Genomic DNA, 27311 nt, shown 5'->3' with positions numbered 1-27311 from the left:
TGTGTGCCAGATGCTGCCCCTCGCCTCTGATTCTTCACTAGGCGCGCAATATCTAGTGTGCCTATAGGCTATTTAGTGTGGTCTCAATCAAATGATCCATAGGCTATAGGCTATAGACTACAAAATGCATGCACAGAGAAGCACACAGCTGCTGGGATGGTGTAAATACAACGAGGCTGCATTACACACTGCAATGGATATCCCAACCCTCATTCCAGCCTGCTCTTCTCTTGCTGATCATAAACGTTTTGTGTGCTGCCTAACCAATGGCTGTGCTGTGTAGACCTGCGGTGGCCGTTCAGGAGAGTCTAAGGCTTCTTCTGATTCGTTTTTTTAATTAGGCCTAGTCAAGATTTTTGGGGGGCGGGATTAGGCGTAGTCCAAAAAATATTGCGAGCTGACTAGCCTAAGTTCTGTTCAGTTTGAGAAGGAGAGCGTGAAGAAGGATGACCGGCGGTTAACTTTGATACCTTACTACTATAGTTTATTTGATTAAAAACAATCTGTTTCCTCCCGAGTGGCGCAGCGGTCTAAGGCAGTGTTAGAGGCCTCAATACAGATCCGGGTTCTATTCCGGACTGTGTTTCAGCCGGCTGCAACCGGGAGACCCATGAGGCTGCACACGTGGGGGCGGGTTTGGCCGGTCGGGATGTCCTTGTCCTTGTCCCATCGCGCTCTAGTGGCTCCTTGGGATGGCCGGGCGCATACATGCAGCTGTACGGTGTTTCCTCCGACACATTGGTGCGGCTGGCTTCCGGGTTAAGTGAGTAGTGTGTCAAGAAGCAGTGCGGCTTGGCGGGGTCGTGTTTCGGAGGACGCATGGCTCTCGACATTCGCCTCTCCCGAGTTAGTACGGGAGTTGCAGCGATGGGACAAGACTGCAACTACCAATTGAATATCACGAAATTAGGGGTAAAAAGTAACCCCCCCCCAAAACATAAATATATATATTATATGTTTCTTGCCCATGATGTATTTATCAGAGTTATTGACCTCACAATAAACCAGATTCGAGTAATTTACGCTTATGGTGCTGAAACTGGTACAGCAGCCGCTGCAGAATCAATCGGAAATGACAGCTCATGGTGTTGAAAGTAGGCAAATTCGAGTAGGCATAATTCATTTAAATCGTCGTCATTATTTTTTAGATTTTGAAGAAAATTAAAATGGATCTGATTATATAAAGTGATCTGTAACAGCGCTTTGGTCCACGATGCTTTATGCTAGAAACAAGCTGTAAAATACCTGGGAAAGATGTGACTCCGATGTATATGGGAATATCATTGTTTCGAGGCTAAGCTATACAACCTTCTATAGCCTGGGAGACAAAACATTGTCTTTTCTTGGGAAGTAATCTGATTCTGTCACTATCAATTGATTAAGCTGTTCCCTTTCTGTACAATAGAAGATGTTTAAACCCAGACAGATTTTAGGGAAACACGTGTGACCTTCTCTCTTTAGGTTAAACCACGGAAGAAGAGCAGCGAGTAGTTAAAGCTTAAATCTTTCTGCGTCGGTAGGCCTACTCTGTCTGGGGTGGAAAGGTAGGCCTAACTTTTGAAAGTACAATGCTCAGATAACTAATGGCGTCAAGATGTAATTATTTGCAAACAGGGACAGTTTCGTTGCAAACAAGACATTGATTTGGCCTGTAATGTTCGGTAATTTGTGTGGTATTAAAAAATATTCGGCTAATATGTCAAATTTTCGCAGACATGCAAATACGATTGCGAGATTCATGCAATGATTTTACTTTAAAGGAGATCTTTCCATCCCTACTCTTGTCAACGGTGGTCTGCGAACCGACAACCTTCTGGCTCGCAGCCCTGTGCACAATCAAAGTTCCCGTGTTGCCATTTAATGCTAACAGGACGAATAACAGTTTCTAAAACACTGCTATCCACTTTGTTTTAATTATTATTTTGGGTATAGGGGAGGGTCACTTGTTCTGTTTTTCATGCGTTCGGGGAGGGTTTAGGTAAATATATATTTAGCTGAAAGGAGGGCCAGCCCTTTTAATTACAGAGAGGTCGATTTTGTCCGTGTAACCCTTATTATAAATCATGTGTACTCCCTAATGAGTGTGTTCCTGCCTGACTATATTGTGACGCAAGCCAGATCTGGATGTCAGCTAAGTATATGATAATGTTATAGCAACATGGGGCCTGAAGGCACAGCCCACTGGGCACAAACTGGTTGTATCAACGTTGTTTCAACGTAATTTGTGTGGCTCAGAAAAGGAAATCATCTCCAAAATATCGCTATTTTTAAAACAAGCCATAGAAAGTTGGTTGCAATTTCAGTTTAATCCGCCAGAAAAGACAGAACAAATATTACAACAAATATTATGGTTAAACTAATTGATTTTGTTTTTGATTTTTTTAAATAAAAAACAACAATTGTATAATATTTGTAAATTATATCATAAATAGGACTGATGGAGTTATGTCACACATGCAACTAACAAAAATATATGAAAATGTCTGCTTTACTCAAAATTACAACCAACTAATTGCAGCATTACCACAAAAATGGAAGAGGCAAGCGGAAGTAAGGAACTTGTCTGTCGGCCCTGCATTAAAGACCAACATTGGTTTAAGAAAATTGTGATAATTGAAAAAATATACCAGTTTCATTTAAGTACCAAAAAATTGACAGCTGTGCCATATAGATTGCAAAATAGTTAGGAAGAGATTTTCGATGTACCGATTCCATGGCACATGGTTTATAAACTTTTCATTTTAAAATATTATGCAAAATTCTTTCAACTCAAATAATGTTATATATATGTGGGATATCCCAGCTCTGCAGATTTTGCTGCGAAAAGACAGAATCATTAGATAATTTGTTTTGGTACTGTCCATTATGTACTTTGTTTTTGGTCACAGGTTCAGGAATGTCTGAAGAATTGCAACACTTACCTGGAGCTAACTCTGCAAATAGCACTGCTGGGTGATTTAAAAGGTCATAGTCAATCGATCAATAATATTATAATACTCTTAGCAATTTTTTTTATCTGTAATATACAATATGTTGAAACTATGAGAACAGAAAGGTTCAGATCTTTTGTGAAACATCACAGCACAGTTAAAAAATATATGGCAAATAGATGGTCAAACTGGATGGTCTTCAGAGACAGATGAGGATAGCTGCAGGATGGGACTAAAAACAAGCAAAAGATAACTATTGTAGAATACACTGTGTCCATAAAATGTATATAGTATGTATAAGATGGAAGTAGAAGCCTGAGTGATGTTGTCCATTAGTTTACTCCATTTAGGAGAGGGGTGGTAGGGTAAAGAAATAAATACAACGTATAATATTGAGATCTCTATCTCAACCAAAAATCTAAGTTAAAGAATAGGAATAAATCTAATCAAACATTAAATTAACTTTAAATAAAGTTTGAGTTGATTTAGGTCTGTTCTTTAACTTAGATTTTTGATTGAGAGGGAGATGTGAATCCAACATATCAATGATTATGTTGGATTCACGTCTCCAACTAAAACAAAAGTTAAAGAATAGGATTAAGAAAGTGGCTCAGATGGAACTATCCAAGCACTGGATACATCTCCTTTAAGTTTTAATATTTGGTTGCCTTGTCAATTCGATATGACTTTTGTAATACAGTAAATAGCCTAAAGTTAAGGCTATCTTACAAACTAATGTAGCAGTTTTTATTCAACATTAGAATGAGTAACAGATCCACGGCCACATTCTGAGCTTACTGTAACTATACAAGTATTATTATGTAATGATGGAAAGTGTGTATGTTCAAGAAAGCAGGCAAAGGTCGCTGGTCTGTGAGTTCTTCACAATATAAATATCTGTGCAGAAGCTCAAACAACATTGATCACTTGCACTGTGTACTTTTAATGTAATCTCAACTGCAATCCAGGTCATTTGGTTATGTTGGATGAACCTGGATGAAGCACATGAAGTTAATTTTTTATATTTTTTATTGAACTTTTATTTAACTAGGCAAGTCAGTTATGAACAAATTCTCATTTACAATGACGGCCTAGGAACAGTGGGTTAACCGCTTTGTTCAGGGCCAGAACAAGTTCTTATACAAATTCAAAATATCTGACATTGTATTCCCATTCGCTCTTTGTTGTGCTTTTAAATGGTTTAAAGTGCACCGAAAACACATTTAGATGACAACTAAGCCAACAATCAGACATTGTTTTTCCATTGAAATGTGGTTGTGCTTTAAGATAATTGAAAGCATGGTGATAACACATTGGGAATTCAACAAACTTCAGGCTGTCTTTTTTTACTGGGTGAATAAAGGTTGAAATCTCATTGATCAACGTGTCAACCAACGATTACCCACATATCCAAGTTGAAATGACATGGCGTGCCCAGTGGGACGCCTTGGTTAGAAAACACGTTGCGTTAGCAACACAATTTGTAGCAAACAATGAGTTTGTGTGGGAGAAATGTCCTGAAAAAGGCACATCATAGATTCACCTAATTATACCAACCAGAGTGATACAGTATTGTAGGCTACAGGCCTACCTTTTAAGGAGGCATGGCTACACTCGGGAAACATATATTTATCCTGGAGGGTTAGGTTCAGTCTGTCCAAAGAACTACAATACAGCACAGGACGCGCCAATGAAAGTTGGAATCGATGATCTGGAGTCCTCGTAGTCATGACCACTGAGGAGGCCAAGCATATTTTTTAACTCTAAATGAGACGCTGTTTTTTCCTCCGTCTGTTCCTATTGATGTATGGGGGTGGTAACGTGTTGCCTGAGCACTGATTAGCCTTCAAGCTAAAATGTAGGATGTATTGGCTCTGAAGTGTACTTTATAGAGTCTAAGGTTTCACAGTGCTCCCTGCCAGGGAAACACACCGAGGTGGAAAAGAACAACATCGCTTGGTCCTCATTCTGCCGAATGTGTATTCAGTCTATTCACCAAAAACACATTCAGACAAGGTCTCTAACTCTTAAAATGCACTGTGGAACAGCAAAAGTCAAACTGGGATGCAGACACACTCTCAATAAACTTGCTAGGATTTATTCTATTTTGATATTGCGTGGACGACAATCTTACACATTAAAACCTGACTTCCGTGAAGGACTGAGTGAGATCTGTAGCGTGAATGATACAGTCTGAAGAGTCTGAGATTGCCCCGTCCAATGGTGATCTCTTCATTATCTTCTGTTACTTTTTTCCCCCTCCATTTCACGTGTTCCCTCTGAAACACTGACTACAACCCTGTCTGTCTGTCTGTCTGTCTGTCTGTCTGTCTGTCTGTCTGTCTGTCTGTCTGTCTGTCTGTCTGTCTGTCTGTCTGTCTGTCTGTCTGTCTGTCTGTCTGTCTGTCTGTCTGTCTGTCTGTCTGTCTGTCTGTCTGTCCTGTCTGTCTGTCTGTCTGTCTGTCTGTCTGTCTGTCTGTAGTTTCTTCCAAGGAGTTGGTGGAGATCTGTTGTGAGACTGGGGAGAAGTGGGCCTCAGCCAACGGCCACTGCAGAAACATGGAGCTCCCCAGAGAGGACAGACACTCCATCTGTCGGTAAGCCCATGGAGACACACTGGACACAAGTACGAGGATGCCCAATTTTTGTGTAGTAATTCCTCATTGGTAGGGACCTGAGTTTGTCCTGGTCATGCTCAGGGTCCTCCTTAGCTACAGAATGTCTTATAAATGTCAGCTTTTACTGCTTTCACTAATGCCAATGAGGGATGGCCTGTCTGCCAATTTTGTTTCTGCTTCAGCCAACTTGTCGTTGATGGCAAGGTAACCATTAGTTTAGTTCATTCTAATTTGTGTACATTTTAGCCTACTTAAAACATGATCATCTTATACATGTATTCTTACAGTGTGTGATTTCGCTTTCTGGGCCCATGTCGTTATTGTATAGCATGATTCAATGAAAGTTGTCGTTGATGTTTCGAATATGAAGGGAATGATATGACTTTCTATCTACAATTTGATTACAAGTGCCAAAATATCAAAACCAAACATTTTACAGGCCCTCTCATAATCTTTCGAAAATTATATTATATTGCACAGCATAATACATTTACATTTACATTTAAGTCATTTAGCAGACGCTCTTATCCAGAGCGACTTACAAATTGGTGCATTCACCTTATGATATCCAGTGGAACAACCACTTTACAATAGTGCATCTAACTCTTTTAAGGGGGGGGGGGGGGGGGGTAGAAGGATTACTTTATCCTATCCTAGGTATTCCTTAAAGAGGTGGGGTTTCAGGTGTCTCCGGAAGGTGGTGATTGACTCCGCTGACCTGGCGTCGTGAGGGAGTTTGTTCCACCATTGGGGTGCCAGAGCAGCGAACAGTTTTGACTGGGCTGAGCGGGAACTGTACTTCCTCAGAGGTAGGGAGGCTAGCAGGCCAGAGGTGGATGAACGCAGTGCCCTTGTTTGGGTGTAGGGCCTGATCAGAGCCTGAAGGTACGGAGGTGCCGTTCCCCTCACAGCTCCGTAGGCAAGCACCATGGTCTTGTAGCGGATGCGAGCTTCAACTGGAAGCCAGTGGAGAGAGCGGAGGAGCGGGGTGATAATACTATAATACTAATATGAACAGTAATACTGTTCATGTTTACCTTAACAGACTTCCAATTTGGTTCTATAACAATTCCAGACGATGCTGGTTTTGGCTAGAGCTAGGCAAAGATAGCCAACCTACTACTAGTCGAAGACCACAGTTAGGCATGGGTACAGTCGAAACACTGCCTCGCATTCTCACATCCCTCCTGTGTTTCTCTCTTTCTCTGCCAGGACGGCTCAGAGACAGTGCTGTCTTGGCTCTCTGAAGGAGAGTCACTGCTTCTCTGGTATGAATGCAGCCAGAGATGGAGCTGTGTGTGAGGTGGACAACAATGACCAGTGTGGAGCTAACTCCTACAAGGTAAAGGTGCTTCCCATGGTTATGTTGGTTGGTTGGTGCATGGTGGTGCTACATCAGAGTTGTGGGTTTGATTCCCACATAGGCCACATTACATATAGTGAGTAAAGTTCTGTTGTTCTTGCCACAACCAACTCCTTGAAAAATATGCACCGCGGTGCACACAACTCCTACTTCTGTTTTAACGCTGAATATATGTGCTTGGATTTGGATGAAATCATTTGTTAAATGTCCATATATTCTTATGTGACCCTGTTTCCTGAACTGTTAAGAGAGCTGACCGAATTTGCAGGGTCAGTCCCCAGAATGATTTAAGGTCAAACGTAGCCTACCTGGAATGAATTTAAATCAAACCAACTATCTCTACAAGACATTAATAGCCACAGTTTCATCGATTAAATGTACAGTACAGAGACAACTTTAAAAGTAGTTTAAAGAAAACCTCCCTGCAGATTTCGACTGGACCTAGTTATTGCCATTGAAGACCACACCAAATCAGGAGGACCGTTTAGAATCCCTCTGTGATTCAATTACCTCTTATTCAATTAAAACAACTAACAGAGGGAGGACCATGTTTGTGGTCAAGGTTCCCACAACTTTATGGTTCACAGTCATGAAACGAGGTTGCAGTACTGCAGGAGATGTCTCATGCCGTTTTCAGCATCCTCTCTAGATCAATAGCTTGGACTCGCTGGTATTTTGAAAACAGCAACAATATTTCATATTTCTGGGAAAATGTAGCTATGTAGCTCAAGGTCTGTTATGGCCATCAGTGAGAGTCCGGGCATTGTTATGTAGTGTGAAGTGTATTAGCCCATAATTCCAGAATCATTCATCTGCCATTATACCTGTGTTCCAGGAAGTACCCAAGGCGCCCGGAACAGTAGGGGGTCATTATATATACAGTTGTTGCCAAAAGTTTGGAGAATGACGCAAATATTCATTTCCACAAAGTTTGCTGCTTCAGTGTCTTTAGATATTTTTGTCAGATGTTACTATGGATTACAGAAGTATAATTACAAGTATTTCACAAGTGTCAAAGTTTTTGGGGGACAATTACATGAAGTTGATGCAAAGAGTCAATATTTGCAGTGTTGACCCTTCTTTTTCAAGACCTGGCATGCTGTCAATTAACTTCTGGGCCACATCCTGACTGATGGCAGCCCATTCTTGCATAATCAATGCTTGGAGTTTGTCAGAATTTGTGGGTTTTTGTTTGTCCACCCGCCTCTTGAGGATTGACCACAAGTTCTCAATGGAATTAAGGTCTGGGGAGTTTCCTGGCCATGGACGCAAAATATCGATGTTTTGTTCCCTGAGCCACTTAGTTATCACTTTTTCCTTATGGCAAGGTGCTCCATCATGCTGGAAAAGGCATTGTTTGTCACCAAACTGTTCCTGGATGGTTGGGAGAAATTGCTCTCAGAGGATGTGTTGGTACCATTCTTTATTCATGGCTGTGTTCTTAGGCAAAATTGTGAGTGAGCCCACTCCCTTGGCTGAGAAGCAACCCCACACATGAATGGTCTCAGGATGCTTTACTGTTGGCATGACACAGGACTGATGGTAGCGCTCACCTTGTCTTCTCCGGACAAGGTTTTTCCGGATGCTCCAAACAATCGGGAAGGGGATTCAGCAGAGAAAATTACTTTACCCCAGTCCTCAGCAGTCCAGACCTTTTGCAGAATATCAGTCTGTCCCTGATGTTTTTCCTGGAGAGAAGTGGCTTCTTTGCTGCCCTTCTTGACACCAGGCCTTCCTCCAAAAGTCTTCGCCTCACTGTGCGTGCAGATGCACTCACACCTGCCTGCTGGCATTCCTGAGCAAGCTCTGTACTGGTGGTGCTGAATCAACTTTATGAGACGGTCCTGGCGCTTGCTGGACTTTCTTGGGTGCCCTTCTTCACAACATTTGAACCGCTCTCCTTGAAGTTCTTGATGATCCGATAAATGTTTGATTTAGGTGCAATCTTACTGGCAGCAATATCCTTGCCTGTGAAGCCCTATTTTGTGCAAAGCAATGATGACGGCACATGTTTGTAACGGTTCTCCTCTTCATCCGAAGAGGAGGAGCATGGATTGAACCAAGACGCAGCGTGATACTTAGACATTATATTTATTTAGACACGACAAAACAACGAAGACAAAAAACGAACTATACTTGAATTAACTAACAAAATAACAAAACGAATGTAGACAGACCTGGACGTAAGAACTTACATGTAACACGAAGAACGCACGAACAGGGAAATGACTACATAAAAACCGAACGAACAAAATGAACAAACCAACCGAAACAGTCCCGTATGGTGCAACATAGACAGACACTAACACAGGAGACACCCACCCACGACCAACAAAGTGAAAACACCTACCTTAATATGATTCTCAATCAGAGGAGATGAAAACCACCTGCCTCTAATTGAGAACCATATTAGGTACCCATTAACCAACATAGAAACAGAAAACATAGACTGCCCACCCAAACGCACGTCCTGACCAGCTAACACATAAAAACTAACAGAAAACAGGTCAGGAACGTGACAATGTTTCCTTGCAGGTAACCATGGTTGACAGAGGAAGAACAATGATTCCAAGCACCACCCTCCTTTTTATGCTTCCAGGCTGTTATTCAAACTCAATCAGCATGACAGAGTGATTTCCAGCCTTGTCCTCGTCAACACTCACACCTGTGTTAACGAGAGAATCACTGACATGATGTCAGCTGGTCCTTTTGTGGCAGGGCTGAAATGCAGTGGAAATGTTTTTGGGGGGATTCAGTTCATTTGCATTGCAAAGAGGGACTTTTCAATTAATTGCAATTAATCTGATCACTCTTCATAACATTCTGGAGTATATGCAAATTGCCATCATACAAACTGAGGCAGCAGACTTTGTGAAAATTAATATTTGTGTCACTCTCAAAACGTTTGGCTACGACTGTATACTCAAGGCCTTGGTGTAATGTTAAATATTGTCTTTCACCACCCCGCCATGGGCTCTACATAACTCAAGTCGTATAACACTTCTGCACAGCCACACTATATCTCAATGGTCACTATTTCAGTTTAATGTTTCACTCTCCCTCCATGTAGCCTGAACGATATCCTGCTGAGACGGAAGATAGAGGGTTGAAATAATTGAGAGAGGTGGGGATAGATGTGAGAGAGGAACTTTGAGCTCCGCGTTTTATATGAAACCCCTTAAACATAGCATACAGTATATTGTTTGACCGTACAGTCTTCTTCCAATCAGGCACAATGGATATGGTACATGTCGATGTTGAATCTGTCCACCCTATAGGAGTGTTGTAGCTGCTGCTCTCTGGGGCTGAGGTTCCGTAGCGAGGGCCACCGCTGTGAGGCTCACCAGTACCTGGGTTACCCCTGCAGCCACGTCTTCCTCACCTGCTGTGAGGGAGAGGAGAGGGAGGCAGGGGAGGAGGGAAAGGGAGGAGAAGGAGATGGCTGGGACAACCTCAAAGAAAGGCCCGCACTGGCCCCCACTGCAGTGCCAAAAAGAGGTAGAGTCGTGCAGACACACACACACACACTACACACACCACTGCACTGTCAAGGGGTAGTGTAACACACCAGTGTACTGCCAAAGAAAGGCATAAACGAGAGCCTCTTTACCTCTCCTTACTAAAGAGAGGCTTTGTAGTGAACTCTTCCCACTTTGTGCATCACACTACCCTGCCTGAATGAGGGCAGGTTATTACTATACTGTACACTCTTTTATAAGGGATAGAGTTCCTGTTCTGTATTCTCTTGTATCCAACCGCCTTGGTTCATCTGCTCTACTTGACTCTATTCTACCGTACTTGACTCTATTCTACCGTTCTCCTTGTCCTGTAGTGTCAGACACCCCGTTCCCTAAAGAGGCCTTCTCCATCGGGGAAGAGGAGGAGCAAGAGAGGGAGAACACGGCGGAGGGCCCTCCAGAGATGGAGGATGTAGATGAGTGTCAGGTGTACCAGAGCACACTGTGCAACCACAGGTGTATCAACACCCCCGGGTCCTTCAGGTGTGCCTGCTACCCTGGCTATGTGCTGCAAGAGGACGCGGCCAGCTGTGTACCAGGTAAAGGGAAAACTTCTCGTAGGTTATTAGAGTATGTCAGACCATGCACCTTACAGTACTCCACTATACTGTATGTGGAAGATCACTTCGCTAATAGCCTGGGTTTCCGACTGTTTCGGCATTGAATAACGGCACACAGTTGCCTTAATTGGCAAGACGACGGCAAGTTGGATAAAGTGGAAGCAGATTGGAAACCCTGAAGTATAGAACAGTTATGCAAATGTAAGTCCATAAAACCACTGAAAGAGGACTGATTCTGGAGTGTGGCACTCCAGAATGAGAGTGCCAAAGCCAACAGTATGATTGAGGACATTGTGCCAAAGCCAACAGTATGATTGCCGGCATTCCGTGTTTCCAGATTCCTGCTAGTCTCTATCGATCTGTCTATATTTATCCACACTCTGACAGTATATGATGTTCCTGCTCTAACTGGAAAGAGTTCCTGTCTACTGTCTGATTGGACGATCATTGTTTATCGAGATAGAGCATTCAGAATCACTTCCTGATCTCGTAGAGGTGCTCACCTGATAGCCAGTAGGCTAATGCTCACCGTCATCTGATCACGTTTAGATTGCAGAGACTGATCTTGAAGATGAAGCTTTTTTTTACTGAAATGGTTAGATGTCGTACCTGTCGTACCATTAACGTCTCATATGGTTTCGATAGAGCCTCTTGTCACAGTTATTACAACAGTAGCCTACATACATTTAGATGAGTGAAGAAAGTATTTCCAGGTATTTCCAACCTACTGCACTGTAGGCTACTGTAAGCTTTCACCAGCACACGCCTGTCTCAACAGGAATCTGATGTGAGACCTACTTTACAGAAAATTACAGTGAGTCTGCAGGTTGAGTCCCACTAATAAAAACACAGGTTTGTCTGCAGGCCACGCCTTTTCCTATCATACCCCAACTCTCTCTCTCTCTCGCTGAGGGAACTTTTATCTGTGCTCTGTGGCTGTCTAGCCTCATATCTGTGGATGAATTGAAGGCATATCACAGATTTCTCCTTGTCCACAAAGGTAGGATGACTTGGTGGTTTGTTGGTTATGCTGTTTAATTGGTCTTTTCCGTGATGAGTTTATTCCTCTTTTCACAGAGACGGTGGATGAAGAGAACAGACTGAGAGAGGATGACAGGCCAGAAGTTGGGTCTACCTCCACCGCACCCCCCACCACTACAACCCCTGTCAACCCCTGTGAGGGTGAGTACAACCTCACTGTAGGCCAGGGTGGTGCCTTTCTACTGTAAACCTGGCAGACCACAATGTCTACTGTGTTTTCACATCTTAAAACCAGTTATTAGTCTTGATAGGAGAAACCAAACGCAGGTCTGGAATCAGTGTGTGAAAGTAGTCCCATTAGCAATAGAGGAACCATTAGAGAACAGCCTATTAGGTAGGAAACAGAAATGTAAATCATTAGACAGCCACCCGTTCCCTTAAGAGACCCCAAGGCCCAGAAGGTTTTCAGTTATGCACCCTTCTAGTGTGATTCATGTCACATTCCTTCACATGACAGTTTTTTCCTCGATACCATTGAATACCATTCCATTAGTTCCCTTCCAGCTATTACCATGAGCCCTTCCCAATTAAGGTGCCACCAACCTCCTGTGGTTTAAATGTCACATACAAGTATTCCGATTGCATCAAAGGCCATGAAGCTCATGTGTGTATTGAGAAGTCTCCAGCCATCCCTGTGTAGTCCAGCATATTATATCTAGTGTGGGTCTCCTCAGGGTGTGTGTTTGCCTCCATAACTCCAGGGTGGGGTCCGGTCCCAGCGGCCGCAGGAGGAAATATAATACAAACAGGTCAGGGGTCAAAGTGGAAACAGGAAATGAGTGAACAGGGATACAGTAAATCACACAGAGGTTATCTAACACACACACGCAAGGCCAGGGACCTGCCCACTCTGACTTATGTCACCCTGACTACAGTGTGTTTTGATGTGATGTTGTGCCCCTCTGAGCAGGAAATAGCCACTGTATGCAACAGTGCTCCTCAGTGGCCGGAAGGCCTCACTGCTCCTGTTCCCCAGGGTTCTCTCTGATGGCTGACGGGCAATCCTGTGAAGGTAAGGGACTCGCACGCACACACACAGAGCACTAATCCCCTTTTCTCATGATGACACTAGAGGAGACGCTCAGCTGCAGACCAACAGAACCTCATATTCAGGAGCAGGCTTCACTATGGGATTAAATGAGTTTCTATCTATGTGATCTCACACTGTTCCTACACTACTACTCGTCACACACGTCTACCGGTTGACCAAATCAAATCAACACACAATATGAGATTGTATGGTTCAGTGGCGATCGGTGACATTTAAGATGAGGGAGGACGATATATATTTTTTACGAGCATGGCCTTATTTCTATTACAGCATATTGGATGACTGTCATTCATATTCCATTCACCCAGTTCAATGTAACAGCGATAGGTTTAGGCCACTGCATGATACTCAAATTTTCCCTATACCCACCATGAGGTTGCTACAACCTAGCCTATGAATGAAAGTTTACAACGTAGATGCACACAGGTCGAGAGAAACATTTGAGGTGACAGACAGTGACACATTCAATACCGCCTTGCCGAGCTTCTATTGGACAAATTTGTTTATCCCCGTTTCGTTCCGTTTAAGAAATGTTTTTCAACAGTATCGGCGGAATGAATACACCCCTGATCACGCGTAAACACAGTTCACTCATAGTAGCCACGTTATATTCCTTCTCGCATCTATGCGCTCTCCTCCTCTCACCTTTTCCCTTCTCTTGTGGACTTCAATGTACAATACATCAGCTGTATGTGACCAGGCAAAAAAAACTTTCCAAGCCAAACCGTATCATAATCGCTACACACAGCCCACATCGTTGTCACCATATTAGCTAAAGTAACATCATAGTCAACATAGCTAATGCCTTAGTAAACCTACAGAAATCATGCATTAACGTTACAGTGTACACTAGGTAAGCAGTTTATCACATACACCGGCGGACCCCGGTGGCAATAAATTAGTTAAACCAAAAGCTTACCTTGACTTGGAAGTTCCAATGTTGTGTTGGATAGTCATAGTCAGGTAGCTAACATAGCATCCCTCTGTTTGAGCAGGGTGTTTGAGCAGGCTAAACTAGCTAGCTGCATTTTCAAGTTACGTAAGTGAAACAATGACAGTCTCTTTCTCTCTCTATCTCTCTTTCTTGCTTCTCCTTCATTTTGGAAGAAATGAATTTGTTCAAAACTGTTCAACTATTGTCTTTCTCTCTCTTTGAGTCAACTACTCACCACCTTTTATGGACTGCAGTGCTAGCTAGCTGTAGCTTATGCTTTCAGGACTAAATTCATTTTCTGATCCTTTGATTGGGTGGACAACAGTTCATGCTGCAAGAGCTTTGATAGGTTGGAGGACGTCCTCCAGAAGTTGTCATAATTACTGTGGGAGTCTATGGAAGGGAAGACCCATGAGCTTCCTAGGTTTTGTATTGAAGTCAATGTACGCAGAGGAGGACAGAAGCTAGCTGTCCTCCAGATACACCATGGTGCTACTGTAGACCTTCATTGCAAGACAGTTTGTTTTTATCAATTATTTGGTGATGTACATTTATTGACTATAGTTTTATGTTTAATGATTTTTATGAAATTCACTGAAGAATATGGTCCTCCCCTTACTCCTCTGAGGAGCCCTCACTGGTGTGGTTGTGTGGTTGTGTGGTTGTATGGTTCTTACGATGAAGCCATCGCTTCTTGCAGACCTAGACTTCCTGCTTGGTGGCGGTGGACTGTTCTGTTGTGACGTGGTGAATGGTGGTGCAGTGTGTTGACAGATCTCTCATTGTGTGAGACTTATACCCAGTGGCCGTGCCCCCAATCCCTCCTCTCTGTGGAGGCCAAGGCCAGGGCCATGCAGGCTGCTTAATCTATCTGGGGCTGGCACTGTGTTGCACTGAGAATTACACACGACTAGAGGTGACTATAGGGGTTATTATAATTCTCTCTCTCTCTCTCTCTCTCTCTCTCTCTCTCTCTCTCTCTCTCTCTCTCTCTCTCTCTCTCTCTCTCTCTCTCTCTCTCTCTCTCCCTCTCTCTCTCTCTCTCTCTCTCTCTCTCTCTCTCTCTCTCTCTCTCTCTCTCTCTCTCTCTCTCTCTCTCTCTCTCTCTCTCTCTCTCTCTCTCTCTCTCTCTCTCTCTCTCTCTCTCCCCACAGATATCAATGAGTGTTTGATGTCCACCCATACCTGTCAGATGAATGAGCATTGTGTGAACACGGCTGGGAGTTTTGTGTGTCCGCGTCAGATCACCTGTCCTCTGGGTTACCAGATCAGCAACGATGTCTGCGAAGGTACTGTGGCTGCAGTCTGTAGCAGCGCCCAAAGCATTCACTCTCCAGTAGGCACATGTATTGGCGTAACTTGTAGCAACACAACAACTGTGCATTGACTTGACCTTTCACAAGTGTGAGGGAAAGCACATTGTTGAGCTTTACAATCACAGTTGCCACCCTTGGGAGAGTGACTACGAGTCAAAGGTTGGGAGCTGCCTATCAGATCTGTAACCATTCGTCATGTAAGCTACAGTGCAGTTATAACGCCATTTCGCAACTGACCACACAAGCAAGTCTTTTTTGATACTGAATATGATTACAAACTAGATAACAGCATTATGCTGTAGTTTCGTTTTTTTGCTCTGTCTCTGTACGAAGAACTCATTTGACGTGTGTTTATGTTGGTTGTGCCCACTGCTCCAATGTCAAAGGAAACCTCCGAGCGGTCTTCATTATTTCCATAACCCACACTTGGCAGAGTATGCTAACGCCGGGCTCTTGCACACAGCCAGTGTGCTCCGAGATAGATCTGTGTGATGAGCGGGTTGTTAAAGTCCTGTTGGCGATCACTGAAGGATGAGTCTCAATGGGCTCGGGTAGAGGCTTCAATGTAAATGAAACTCACACGGCGGGGAACCAAATGAGCATTTAAACAGGGCTCATAACGGCTGCCACTTCAGACGGCTGGTTGGAGTGAGGTGTGTTTCTGCTCCCCTTTGAATTCCCTGCCCATTACTTCTTACACATCGACCACATCTCCCTCTCATCGACTGAAGTCCACAACCCCTCCTCCTTACAGAGAGAGCAACGTCCTGGAACCAGGAGCAAAATCCTCTCCTCATTGCTTACTCCAGTTGATTGCCATCCCCAATTTCTTAGCTGATAATTGCAATCCCTGCTTGGGGGAGAGTGAACTCCCTGGTCTCTGTGAGCTCATCGAGCCAGTTCCCTCCTTGATTTGTTGTGAGCCAATTACCTTCCTACAGTATTGCTTTCACTGTGACTGAACACCCTGCCAATCTCTCACACGTTTAACCCTAGTCTCTCTCTGTCTCGGTGTGTCTGGGCCTGTCAGACCCGTGCTAGCCTTACCAGGCATGTCTCAGGGCCGGGATGGTGTTAATAAGCTAGTTAAACCATGCCCTACCCAGGGGACGTACTGGGGCTTTAGCGTGGTACATACTGTATAATTTCCCTACAGGGATCATGGAGCCTCACGCACGCATACAGTACATACGGTGTCACGCACAGTGTAGGACACACACTTGGTCGCTTGCTGCATGCACACGCATACGCACAGACACACACACACATAGCCTTGTATAACTAACCTTGTCGGACACACAATTCAGTCCCATTCGAAATCCTATTTTCCTTAACGCCTAAACCTAACCCTTACCCTATCCCTAAGCTTAAACCTAACCCTAGTTCAACCTAACTCTAGCTCCTAACCCTAAACCTAATTCTAACTCTAACAGTAATTCTAACCTTAACCCTAATAGCATTTGAGCTTGTGGCAACAAAAAAAAAAGTCCCCAGTTGGTCAAATATTTGTTTGTTTAGTATTCTTGTGAGGACTTCTGTTCCCCACAATACACACACACACACACACACACACACACACACACACACACACACACACACACACACACACACACACACACACACACACACACACACACACACACACACACACACACACACACACACACACACACACACACACACACACACACACACACACACACACACACACACACACACACACACACACACACACAAAAGTTGGCTCTTTACTTCCTGTGTATGGCAGATGTGATTTCCCTACAGTGATGAGGCTCTGGACAGCAGCAGGTATGACAGCTGGGGAATCCCAGTGTAGACAGGTGGAGGAGCTACAGCACAGAGCTGGGTGGGTGGAAATGGGTGGTCCCTTTGATATTTTAACTGGAAATTGTGCACCAATATTGCATTTTTAAAAAGCCTGTTATATTAAATGAATTGGCCTTTAACGTAGACCACGTGGATGATTGACTTGCTAAAGGGCCACAATGCAGCATTTTGACATGTCAACCCTGTGTCGCCTCTACGAAGATTTTGACCCACTTAACCCCAACATCTTTCACCATCATTGTAAAACCCTAGTTATTTTGTTACTTTGACAAAGTCATTTCTGAAGATGATTATTTACTTCATGTGGTTAGTGATTCATTTACATCTGTCCCTCATTTTAAGGTGAACCCTGCTACGTGAACTGATTTTTTTTTACCTCAAAAGAAACATTGAACATTTAATAGTCAAATCGTAGTGTAAAAGCAAGTGAGTTAGTTCTACTCTTCTTGGCCATTTGCTGGTGTTTTGTGGTGGAAAGCTAAGCAGGGTCGAGCATAACACGTCAACCCTGTTACCAATAGATAAACGGGCTAGAAATGTGTTAACAATTTCATTTGTTTTCGTGAAGCTTGCCAATCCCTGTTGCACACAACAAGCTTCCATTTTCCCCTGTCACAAGGGGATTTACGTCTGATTAAGATGAAATCGTCAACCCTGTTGTCGTCAACCCTGAGAACACTAGAGAACAGTCAGACTAATGCACACCACTACTGTCTGACGGGCTGACTCAATGGAGACAATTCATCATGCATAAATAATAAGCTCTACCCGCTGTAGAACTACTGCAACGAGGATGATTGATAGTGGGATCATTCCTAAGATCCTCTCTGAAGTCGGAACACAAACCCTTTTTATTGTTGAGGTCGAAGAAGTCTTTGGATCGATCTACGTGAAATGATTTATCTGGCACTCTATCTCAGAGCCACAGTGACACCCAGTGGTTACAGTAGACATGATACTCTAACAGGCCTGCAACGTACGAGTAGTTTTGCTTCTCTTCAACTCAATGGATTTACAAATGGATGACAAACGGACATTAGTTCACCAGCCCAAAAAATGTGTCGTGTATTAGTTTTTTTATTTCTAACCTACATCCTGTTTATAATCACTGTCTCTGTCCACAGATATTGACGAGTGCGTCCAGGGGACTCATGACTGTGGGCCAGGCTTTGAGTGTGTGAACAGTGAGGGTTCGTTCAGGTGTAACGCCAAACCGCAATGCTCCATGGGATTCACACAGGACACACATGGGAATTGCATCGGTAAGAGGGGCTGTCCGCACTGACTGGGTGGGTTAGGCCTGGGCTGACCTGGGCCACTGTTAACAACTGTAATAGTATGCACAAAATAATATGAACATAACTATAGTAGTGTGTCAAAAATGAACGTCATGGTTTACCCAGTCCTGATCAAGTAAAGAGGGGCTAAATGCCACACGAGTAATGAGGTTTAAACCAACACCCAGCAGACCAGCCTAGGTACAGAGGGGTTAAATGCCACACAGGTAGTGAGGTTTAAACCAACACCCAGCAGACCAGACCAGGTACAGGGGGGTTAAATGCCACACAGGTAGTGAGGTTTAAACCAACACCCAGCAGACCAGACCAGGTACAGAGGGGTTAAATGCCACACAGGTAGTGAGGTTTAAACCAACACCCAGCAGACCAGACCAGGTACAGAGGGGGGTAAATGCCACACAGGCAGGGGATTAGAGGGGAGCACAGCAGACTGCAGCCGGGCTGATGAAAGCCAACCCTCCTCCTCCAGTCAGTACATTCTGATGCTGAGGAATGAGCCTGAGGGACAGGAACTGGGGCATGTCTAGGCAGTTCTGAACCACTGTAAAACATTGTAAAATGCACAGTTAGAAGATTAGAAATTAGAGTTACACACACACACTCACGCACACACGCACACACACACACACACTCACCAAAATGATCCCAAGGAATGGAAGTGTATGCTGTGTCTGCCTCTGAGTAACACAGTTTAACTAAATGGCTGCCCCTCTCTCTCACTCTCTTTGTCCCCTCTTTCTCTTTGTCCTCTGGTTTTCGTCTGTTCTTCCTTTTCCATCCTCCCTTCTCAAACTGTCCCTCCACACACCCACATCCCCTGTTCCCTCCTCCCCCCATGTGGCCGACCCTCTCTCTTCCCTCCGTGTTCATCTTCCCTCCATCACCCTCTCTCCATCCATCAGACATAGATGAATGTGGTGTAGTGGGCCAGCCCTGCAGTCGTGGCTTTAACTGTATCAACACAGTGGGATCCTACAGCTGTCAGATGAAGATCATCATGTGTAACCGTGGTTACCACGCAAACCCTGACGGAACCAGGTGCTTAGGTAAGAGGTGGAGTAGTATGCATATCTGTGGTTTTCATTTTCATGGTTACCACCAACAAGATCTCTCCTCTCTTCCTCTCGCCTCTCTCCCTCGCTTCCTCTCTCCCTCGCTTCCTCTCTCCCTCACTTCCTCGCTTCCTCACTTCCTGTGTCCAGATGTGGATGAGTGTCAGAGCGCTCTGCATCGCTGTGGGGAGGGACAGATCTGCCACAACCTGCCCGGCTCCTACCGCTGTGACTGCCAGACGGGCTACCAGTACGACATGTTCAGGAAGATGTGTGTGGGTAGGTACTGTGTGGCCTACTGGCCTCAAGCAAAGAAGTCCACGCTTTTCACTTGCTTATTGAAATGAACTCTTTGTCAGAATAGTTCTAGATCATTTTGGTAGGCTGCTTGCAATAAGGATTCAAATGTTCAGATGCTGTTCTGTCTCTATGGCTCTCTCTTAAATTGAGAAGTAACATATAGTCCTCTCTCTCCGAGCCCCCACACCTCACCTTCATACCATTCCTGTACCATACCGGGGTATATGGTATTACCGGCAGTGCACACAAGGGGCACTATTTCTTCACAAATATATAAAATAACACAAAAACACAAAAAATGTATTTAGGCAGCAGGGAGGGGATTGATTGTCTCTGCTGTAACCAAGAAGCTTGATCACTTGCCACTTAGCTAGCAAGTTAGCAAACCAAATGCATAACTGGAGCCCTGAGCTGGAGACACAATATTAGATAGTTACCTTGTAGCTTTTTTACGGTACATATTTGGTATACCGCCAAAGCCTATTTTGTTCCTCGCCTGGTCTTCTCTGTATTGTGTCAGAGCTGCTGCAGTTAGTCTCCCAGGCAGCCAGTCAGCCAGCCAGCCAGTCAGCCAGCCAGGCAGCCTCTGCAGAGAACAGTGTGCTGTTTCACTGGGTTGTGACTTTAATAATAATGGACTCCAGTGGGATGTTTAGACTATCAGCAGGCAGCTGGCCCCTCCACTTCACACCCCTATTCACACACACACATACACACACTAAGGAGGTGTACAAAAACACATACATGCGTTTTGTAAACACACTTTCTCTCTCACACCCACATTCTCTCTCTCTCTCTCTCTCTCTCTCTCTCTCTCTCTCTCTCTCTCTCTCTCTCTCTCTCTCTCTCTCTCTCTCTCTCTCTCTCTCTCTCTCTCTCTCTCTCTCTCTCTCACACACACAATCTCCCTCCACTCTCGTCAGATGTGAATGAGTGTTGGCGCTACCCCGGCCGCCTGTGTGCCCAGACCTGTGAGAACACCCCGGGATCCTATCAGTGCTCCTGCACCGCCGGCTTCAGCTTATCCAGCGATGGCAAGAACTGTGAAGGTGAGCGTGTGTGTGTGTCCTGTTACACCCCCAGCAGGACAGAGAAGGCTTTTGTTCCCCCCCCCCCCGTCACACCTCTACAGGACTGTGAGATTGGACTGATAGTCTAAAGCCAGTAGTGGCCGTTGGGCGGGAGAGACATAGACGTATTGCATTCTGTGACGCCATGCACACCGTGACAGCGTTTCGTGAGTTACTTTGAAATGCGGCGGCGGCGGTTTTCATTCCGTCTTTGAATGTCTTCACAGACGTGAACGAGTGTCTAACCAACCCCTGCGGTCAGGAGTGTGCCGACATCTATGGCTCCTACCAGTGTTACTGCAGACAAGGCTACTACCTAAGAGAAGATGGACACACCTGCGACGACATTGACGAGTGTGCCCAGAGCATTGGCCACCTGTGTTCCTTTAAGTGTGTGAACGTCCCAGGGAGCTACCGGTGTGCCTGCCCTGACTACGGCTACACCATGTCTCCCAATGGACGCGCCTGCAAGGGTGAGGAAACATGTGATGATGGGATAGACACACGCCATACACCTAAGACATACACACATTACCTCTGAGCTGACTATGGTTTGGGTTACAGACATAGACGAGTGTACCATCGGGGCCCATAACTGCTCCTTGGCTGAGACCTGCTACAACATCCAGGGAGGCTTCCGCTGTCTGTCCTTCGACTGTCCACAGAAGTACCGCAAATCCTCTGACACGTAAGTTACTGTATCTCAACTCATCCGTTATCCCGGCAGTTGAAATTGAAGAATTTTAAGCTTCTGTGTTGTTGGAAAAGTTCAAAAAAAAAAATGGGCATTTTCAACAGTGTTTTCATGTTGCCCTCTGGGGCTGGTCAACTGTGTTCTCTTGATTTTTCTCAAAGCTCAAAGTTCTTTTGAGGTCTTTCTCCAATCTGGTGCAGTGTACGCGGGAGGGAACAATGTTTCCTTTGAGGGTAATGTGTCAGGCTGGGTAATCTGATCTAAGCTGTGAAACAGAAAGCCCACCTGGGACAGAGGCCATGATACATCAGCTAGGAGTAGGAAGATCTGTCTGGAATCACATGATTGAGTTTATGGCTTCATCTATCTTCTATTTCTCTTTGGTCTTATTTTGAAATGACCTAGACAAACAGACATGTTTTGCCTATAAGATTCTGACCGCTATTATTTTATGTTTTGATTTCATGACTCTGGCTCTCTGACTCGTTATTTTTACTATACTCATTCTGTTTATTTTTTTATTTTTATTTATTAATATTGTTTTTCATTATAGTGATTATGTGTGATTCTGACTCTCATTGGCTGTTTCCTCTAGCCGCTGTGAACGACTGAGCTGCCCCAACTTCCTGGACTGTCAGAACTCTCCCCTGAGGATCACCTACTACCACCTGAGCTTCCAGACCAACATAGTCATCCCCGCCCAGATCTTCCGCATTGGCCCGTCCCCTGCCTACTCCGGGGACAATGTCATCATCAGCATCACCCAGGGCAATGAGGAGAACTACTTTAGCACGCGGAAGCTGAATGCCTACACAGGCGCAGTGTACCTGCACAGGCAGGTCCATGAGCCCCGGGACTTCCTGATCGACGTGGAGATGAAGCTGTGGAGACAGGGCACCTTCACTACGTTCCTGGCCAGGCTCTACGTCTTCATCACAGCCAACTCACTCTAACAGACTGGCCCCCAGCCTCCCCCTGCTCCTACCCACCCCCCTAATGGACAGCCAGTTCCCCTCTGACCCCCTACCCCTCAATGGACAGTATGGATGTTTGACAATAAGTCAGTCAACTTCCATAATCATACCAGTTGCCCAATTTTATAACACACTGATGATTAGGGTTGCAAAATTCCTGGAACTTTCTATAAATTCCCTGGTGTTCCCGAACTCCTGAATGGAGGATTCCCGGAATCAGGAGGGAATAAGCAGGAAATCCGGGGAAATTCGGGAAATACAATTTCAAACCAGTATTTCCGGAAAACCATGGAATTTATAGAACGTTCCAGGGATTTTGGAACCCAACTGGTAATAGCAAAAGTCGTTTTGCACTGTGAAAAGAAATATGTTTGAACTTTAAAAAAAGAAGTGACCTGGCTGCCTTAGAATTGGTTATGTCCACTCAGTAGGTGAAGATGAGTTGACAAAACGTCAAATGAGTGACATTAGTTGATTTACCTTGAAATCTTCAGTCAGTGGGCTAGAGGTAACTCGTTTTTACAGCCGAGAGCAGGGGTAGGCTGATGGAGCTGATGGTCGGGGGGCCGGAACATAATTATTGCAATTTGTACACAAAATTGTGGAAATACTTGGGAATACATTTCCTAATTGTATTTTTTTACCAAATCACTTGCGGGACGGTTTTGGCTCGCGGGCCGGATGTTGCTGACCCCTCGTCTAGAGTGTCTTTAACCCACTAAGACAGGTTGTGTTGTCAGTCAAAAAGTTACAGTATCAGTGCCTCACTCCAAATGATCATTTGATCTTTCATTTCCCTTATGCTGCTGTTCCCTCCTATCCTCTTGAAGAACTTTGTACCACTATGCTAATTTAATATCGCAGTATATTATGACATGTATTTGTACCTCTGTATAATTCAGACACATTATGCCTGGATGTATCATATTTCTGCTGGTTTTGTAAGCTGCAAATTATTGTGTTTTTTGAACTAAAACTACACAAACTGTTTGCTGTTCCGTGTCTATATAACCTATAACAGTACCCATATACGGTGAACAGATTCAAATGAAATACCAGGCACGTTTCTGGACACATAAAAAATCCAACTTATGAAAAGCCATCAATTCAATTTACTTCAAAGTAAACCAAGTCACTGCTACTCCAATCACTGTTCACAAAGTACAAGTGAGTCCAGACAAGAATTTTCAACTTGTCTTAGACTTGGGTGAAGGTGATTACGATATGTCAGAACATGTCACACCGCAAATACACATGCCTATTTACATACCTTTTCACACCTTCCTAGTGAGATCACCACCGTGAGAGAGGCCTTCATTTACACCGTCTACCCACAATATGAAGACACGTGTTTTACAATGACTAATAAAAACAAGCTAATATCCTAGTGTGAAAGGCCTGTAATAAAAACATGTAATGATCTTATCGTATACTAATATAATTGATCGCTATAGGACACAGATGTTTTTTCTCCCACGTCCTCTCTGATTTTGTAGCACTTTTTGAAAGAGTAACATCTCCACCTACTGGACACAGTGGGTTCAACACAGTCTGTCGTCATACACCAGTGATGCATGGCTGGAATTCAATCCAACTCACAATGGAAATGTTTCGTGTCTGTTGACAAACTGCATGCCCACATACACTACTACCTGGGACCATAGTAGGTTTTCACAGAATCCAAAATTCATTCTGTGATTTTGTTTGAACACGGCACAGAGCTAGGTGATTATGTTCATACCACAATGCAGGTTGGATTCGATTGAGCTACTGAAATGTCTGCCACTTGCCAGTGGAATCTTGTTTTTTTTACATTCTGATTATTTTGGTTTTATCTGAAGGTCAGAAAGAGTACAGAATGTGGGACTATAATTAGAATCTCAGAATGGAAACTTTTTTAAAATGGAGTGTATAAAAAAAGATTAGATACCCTCCCTGTTTTTTTATGAGCTTCAGTTTGCACTAAGGTCATCTGCTCCTCTAGCCCTGGGCTCTGAGGACCTCCCTTACCATTGTAAACACGGAAAGGGTGTGAGTGGCTCCTTGGCAACTGTATTAATGTATATTGCACATCCAAAGAGAGACGTTTGCCAGTTATCTGCTCATTAGAATGAGTTATATTTCCAAAGGTCATTTCAACAAAAGAATCTACATTTCATTTTGTTTTCCACTCTCCCTGGTCTAATTTTAGTCCTGAGGCCTTCTCTTGGCTCTGAGAGAAAATGTGATAGCAATTATGAGGCATATGCTTCATAGCTAAACTGGGTCTTCCATACAGGGGAGATACTGAGCTATCGTGAGGTAAGACAACTAGCACTGTGCATACCTGTGTCGTTTTGCAGCCTAGTACACAGAACAAAACCTACTGACAAATATCAACATACACAAACAGCCATGTCCATATATGATGACTATGCTATCACACTGACATTCTTCCTCTTATGAAGGTGTTCAACACAAGATGGCTCCCGAGTGGCGCAGCGGTCTGAGGCACTGCATCTCAGTGCTTGAGGCGTCACTACAGAAGGTTTGAATCCAGGCTGTATTACAACCGGCTGTGATTGGGAGTCACATAGGGCGGTGCACAATTGGCCCAGCGTTGTCTGGGTTTGGCCGGTGTAGGCCGTCATTCTCAATAGGAATTTGTTCTTAAACTGACTTGCCTAGTTAAATAAAGGTTTAAAAATAAGATGAGAAGGGGCCAGCAGTTTAAGCTATAGTGACCAACCCTACAGCACACTACATGGGTGTACTGGGCGGCTCTCCCCTCCGCGTTCACTAGAGTCAAGCCCAAGCACTTCCTGCCATTGAGGTGCCATCCGACACGTACTTATGAGTGCACTGGCCTTGATCGATGGTCCTTTTCCACAATTAGCTTTATCTGCTGCTCTAGATTGGCTTGTGCTGTGTTTCAGGGACACAGTGAATCACACATCCCAGATAGGGGAAGTTAGGAGACATGCGGCTATAATGGTTTCAAAGGACAGTCACGGGAAGTTATGAAACAAAGGGAGAGGGACAAGAGAAAGTTCTAGGATAGATAATGCGGAGACGTTAAGCCAATGAAAATTATACCAGGTCAGAAGGCAAGTAGTGTTTTGGCATTTGTGTTTCAGGGGAAGCCTTGACAGTGTTTACATTTAAACAAGGCAGCATCAAATTAATGTTAATGAGACTGTTTGAAATTCCGTTTGTTTGGAATGAACCTGACGGAATCTTTAGCCTTATATACTATAACCCCAAATGACTTATTCATGCCCCCTCCTCTCCCCTGTAACTATTCCCCAGGTGGTTGCTGTAAATGAGAATGTGTTCTCAGTCAACTCACCTGGTCAAATGAGGGTTAAGTAAAAATGTAAATACCAAACACATTCCTTATACTAATCAGATGCCACCTCAGTGTCCTTGTCCTAACATGACGATAAGCAGAAATATGATGACCAAAATCGAATGTGATTCTTTCAGCTTAGGCCTACCTCCCAAGTGTAGAGAGATCTCTCTTGGGTGAATTGGATCAAGTAAGTGCAGATAGTTTGTTTTCTCATACTGTACAGAAGCACTGTGTCAAGCCATAGGTACAAATGCAGATTGAGGGTGTTTATTGGTTTATACTGTACTTTACACGACTATCACTATCAATATCACTATCTATGGTCTGTGAGGAGGGGATATGTCGGGGGAGGGGGGTTGTTGCAGACACGGTTGTCTTTGATAGCTCAGGTGGTCACCACCTGAGGGGGGAAAGAGTGTTAATGAGCATTCTCAGCTCCAGACAAGCACAGGCTAGTGCACCCTCTCCTCTGGCTGTCTTACACTGAGGGAAGTATGCATCATTAGAGACACTGGAGTTCCTAACTACACAGAGTTCTGGTGCTTAGGCCGACCCCGTCACTAGCACAGTTGTCTCGCAGGCAGGCAGGCAGGCAGGCAGGCAGGCAGGCAGGCAGGCAGGCAGGCAGGCAGGCAGGCAGGCAGGCAGGCAGGCAGACAGACAGACAGACAGACAGACAGACAGACAGACAGACAGACAGACAGACAGACAGACAGACAGACAGACAGACAGACAGACAGACAGACAGACAGACAGACAGACAGACAGACAGACAGACAGACAGACAGACAGACAGACAGACAGACAAACAAACAAACCAAACAACGAGAGAAAGAGAGATTTGCTTGCATGAGGGAAGGTATGTGAGAGTACCTGTCACACCGGGGCTCCTGTGTGTGCTGTTTCTTGGTTGGGTTCCAGTCTGACAACTTTATCTCTACCCCTCTCTCTGATCACAAAGGACTGGACTGTATCAAATAACAAATAGGGTAATAGCTCTACTTACCCTTCTGGTGGGCCAAATGCTATTCATTGTCATAGTTCTTACATCTCTATTCAAATTGGGCAGATCTGGGACAGGGAGTAGAAGTGCTGAGCAATTAGTGATAACTTTTTAAAAACATACAATTAATTATGAAATAATGACATAAAAATTATTTTAGAGCTTTTAAATGGAAATTTCAAAGCCCAAAATAGTGATCAATAAATTGCCAAAACATTGAAAACATCCCATTGTCTCTGTCAGGTCCAAATGAACAGAAAGCGGAAGTTACTATGAAATAATAAAATATTTTAGTTGTGTATATCATTTTTAATTGCTTAAATTCATCATCTCATCTCTGCTCAGGCAGTAACAGCCAGCCAGCCAGACATCCAACATTATCTCTGTGCTCCCCACACCTACCGTCTTTG

The 27311-nt window shown here is 44.2% G+C and overlaps 1 protein-coding gene across 2 annotated transcripts in view; it reads left to right on the top strand.

The window, feature by feature from the left end:
- Window positions 1-23555, top strand: part of LOC139556957 (fibulin-2-like) — a 49825-nt gene extending 26270 nt beyond the window's left edge. Inside the window, exons 3-16 of one of the 2 annotated variants that reach the window (XM_071371146.1) lie at window positions 5413-5527; window positions 6761-6890; window positions 10190-10409; window positions 10744-10968; window positions 12067-12171; window positions 12941-13042; window positions 15170-15304; window positions 18304-18441; window positions 19380-19523; window positions 19680-19808; window positions 20753-20878; window positions 21127-21372; window positions 21464-21587; window positions 22189-23555. In XM_071371146.1, the coding sequence (XP_071227247.1) occupies window positions 5413-5527; window positions 6761-6890; window positions 10190-10409; window positions 10744-10968; window positions 12067-12171; window positions 12941-13042; window positions 15170-15304; window positions 18304-18441; window positions 19380-19523; window positions 19680-19808; window positions 20753-20878; window positions 21127-21372; window positions 21464-21587; window positions 22189-22546 (2297 nt within the window). In that variant the 3' untranslated portion in view covers window positions 22547-23555. The remainder of the gene's footprint in view (window positions 1-5412; window positions 5528-6760; window positions 6891-10189; window positions 10410-10743; window positions 10969-12066; window positions 12172-12940; window positions 13043-15169; window positions 15305-18303; window positions 18442-19379; window positions 19524-19679; window positions 19809-20752; window positions 20879-21126; window positions 21373-21463; window positions 21588-22188) is intronic. The other variant, XM_071371147.1, reaches the window with a different exon arrangement.
- Window positions 23556-27311: the final 3756 nt, after the last annotated feature.

Source organism: Salvelinus alpinus, chromosome 28 (genome assembly GCF_045679555.1).
Source record: "Salvelinus alpinus chromosome 28, SLU_Salpinus.1, whole genome shotgun sequence".
In the NCBI taxonomy this organism is placed as follows: domain Eukaryota; kingdom Metazoa; phylum Chordata; class Actinopteri; order Salmoniformes; family Salmonidae; genus Salvelinus; species Salvelinus alpinus.
The sequence above is the reverse complement of the archived record's forward strand: the minus strand, read 5'-3'. Positions and strand labels throughout refer to the sequence as shown.